This window comes from Antrostomus carolinensis, unplaced genomic scaffold (genome assembly GCF_000700745.2).
Source record: "Antrostomus carolinensis isolate BGI_N321 unplaced genomic scaffold, ASM70074v2 scaffold18411, whole genome shotgun sequence".
NCBI lineage: Eukaryota > Metazoa > Chordata > Aves > Caprimulgiformes > Caprimulgidae > Antrostomus > Antrostomus carolinensis.
The window spans coordinates 1-2,744 of record NW_010292263.1 but is presented as its reverse complement, the minus strand read 5'-3'; the positions used below and the strand labels follow the sequence as shown (position 1 = coordinate 2,744).

At 57.0% G+C, this 2,744-nt stretch overlaps 1 protein-coding gene across 1 annotated transcript in view; it reads right to left on the bottom strand.

The window, feature by feature from the left end:
• The window catches only part of LHFPL5 (LHFPL tetraspan subfamily member 5), a 4,225-nt gene extending 1,495 nt beyond the window's left edge, over nt 1–2,730 (bottom strand). The window contains exon 1 of the mRNA XM_010176902.2: nt 2,236–2,730. Within this exon, the coding sequence (XP_010175204.1) occupies nt 2,236–2,647 (412 nt within the window). The 5' untranslated portion in view covers nt 2,648–2,730. The remainder of the gene's footprint in view (nt 1–2,235) is intronic.
• Nucleotides 2,731–2,744: the final 14 nt, after the last annotated feature.

The window sequence follows — 2,744 nt, the reverse complement described above, 5'->3', positions numbered from 1 at the left end:
GCGTTGCCCAGGCAACACCTCTCCTGCCTCCGCCACATCCCTGCCCGCGTCCTCCAGAGACGTATCTTCTCCAAACAAAACCAGTTGGGTTTAATCTGTGCAAGGTGGGGAACCTGGTTACTCCCCCATGCGCAGCTGGATTTCAGCTGAGGGTTTGCTGAGGTGGAGCTGCTGTCAGCAGCAGCTTTGCAGGGAGATTAATTCTGCTTGTTCAGCTGTGACGGTTCCAGCCCGGCCATGAGCCACCACCAGCTCCTGCTGCTGCTCTCACTCCCCAGCCCCAGTGCACACACAACCTCGATGGCACCGGCTTGTCACCTTTGTGGCTTTGCCATGGGAGTTGTGACACACCCAGCACGAGCTGCTGAAGGGCCATCACCTGCCAACTGGTTCATGTTGAAATCTCACAGGTGGTTTTTTTTCACCCCATGGATCCCTCACGCTCAGAGAAATTGTATTTGCTGGACAAGGAGAGTGACCGGGCTTGGGATGAAGAGCTGAGCTCACCTGCCAGGCTTTGGGGTGTGATTAACAGAGGCTCTTCGCATCCTCTGCCCTTATCTTGGTGCAGAGCATGGAAGTAACGGCCCCTTTCTATCTTTCCCTGCAGGTGTGAGAACTTCCCAGGCTCCTCATGCCAGAAACAACCCCATGGTGGCAGCTGTGGACGAGTGGCTGTTTGTCCCTGTCCTTTGGGGACACCCGCAGCGAGATGCTCCCTGCCCTGGTGACATTTCTCCATCACTGGGTGCTCAGTGAACCAGAAAACACTTGAGGGACAGTTGCCTCCTGCTTCGCTGATGTTTTTTCCCCTTGGCTTGTGGATGGAAGAGCAGCAAGGCCAGCGGGCAGCTCCCTGGGTCTGCACAGAACATTTCCCTTCATTGAGAAGCAGCTGGTTTCTCCTGTATTTAATTACCCATCCCTGTAGCTAGCGGAGAGGAGGGGCACGGAGAGATGGGGGAAGCTGGAAAGAAATCGCTTCTCCTGTGAAAACACAGCCTGGTGCAGAGCAAAGGCCAGAAAATGGATCCACTTGTCACCTGCTCCCTTTTTAAATAACTCCCAGAAATGCAGCAGCATCTGCATCACTCCTGGTGACTTGAAAGCTTCCGAGAGCACCTGGGGCTGAGAAACTGGGTTCTTGGTGATGATTCGGGTTTGTCTGCATGGCCAGAGCCACCTGGGCCGAGTTTCTCTCCCCATCCAGTGCTAAAATATCCATAAAACCCCCAAATATGACAGCAAAGCCTTTCCCCGCTCCAGCTCCCCAGGAGGCTGAGCTGCCCCAAGCCTCTTATCTAAATCTTTGCTTGAGCTTCGCTTCTTTAGCCAGGAACTGAAACAACCCTGATGCCACCCTCCCACGGGGTGTCAGCTGGGGGGTCCCTGGCACGGGGGCACCCAGGGATGGCGGGGGCTGTGGCTGGTCCCAGTATGAATGATTCAGGAGCAACAAAGGGCTGGGTTGGGTTTCAGCTGGGGCTGAGAAGGCAGGAGCTGGGTTACCGGGTGTCTCAGGTGTCTCACTGCGTTGGGGGAGGGATGGAGAAGGCTGGAGATCCACAGGGATGCAAAGATGAGAGGAAAAGTAGGGAAATGTGGGAGATGGTACCAAACCCTACAGTCAGAGCCCTCCTCCTGCTCCCCCTCCCTGGGACAGCTTCCCCCAAGCTCAGGGAGATCCCCAGTTGCTGCGGAGGGTCTTGTAGGCACCAAAAAGAGTCTCGTAGGCACCAAAACATCTTGTAGGCACTAAATAACCCAGCAAAGGTTGTCACCATCTCCCTGCTGAATTCCCCCAGGATCCCTAAGGCAGCAGAGAGCCCCGTGCCCCAGCCCTGCAGCGTTTGGTGCTCAGGGGCTGATACCCTGAAACTGGAACCGAGGGGACCGAGCAGCAGCGATGGCATCAGGTGATGGCCAGAGGAAAAGCCCCCCCAGGTAAGCAGGGATGGGAACCATTGGTGCCACCTGGTTTTGCAGCGGTGCAGAGAGGGGAGCATCACCCACAGGTAATGAGTCTGCTGGGTCTCAGCTGCTCTGACAGGTTTTACTCACTGCAAATTCCCCACTGGTAACCAGTAACAGGGAGTAAATGGGGCATGGAGGTTATACTGGTGTCCCTTTCCTGGCCAGCCCTACCCTTGGCAGAATCAAGATGGGGACAGAGAGGGACAAGCATCTCTGGCCGGACCACCAGCCCCCCCAGGGATCCCCCCCAGCCCCACTCACCTGCCGCCAGCTGCATCCAGGCGCAGACTTTATAGACGGTGGCTGCGTTGCAGAAGAAGAAGAGGCTGAAACAGAGGATGGAGCCGATGATGAGGAAGGTGGAGATGCCTACAAAGAACATGGCTGTTTTGAAGGCGCTGGAGGGGATGGTGCCGAAGTCCAGGGGGCTGCCCTTGCAGATGAGCTCCCCGGTGAGCGCGTTGCCGATGCAGTAGGAGAAGAGGCCAAAGTAACCGGCCTGGGGGGTGTCGATGCTGTCGCCGATCCAGTACGGCTGGATGAAGGTCACCACCATCAGGATGGAGAAGCAGAGGGTGAAAAGGGCCCAGAGAACCCCCATGGCCCTGGCGTTCCTCACGTAGTTGGTGTGGTAGATCCGTGCTGCCTCTTGAGCCGGTAGCAGCTTGGGCATGGTGGGGGCAACGGTACCGGTACTGGAACCAGCACCGGTATTGATACTGGTACCAGCATCGACACCGGCACTGCCACCGGCACCGCTCCCCGGGGCT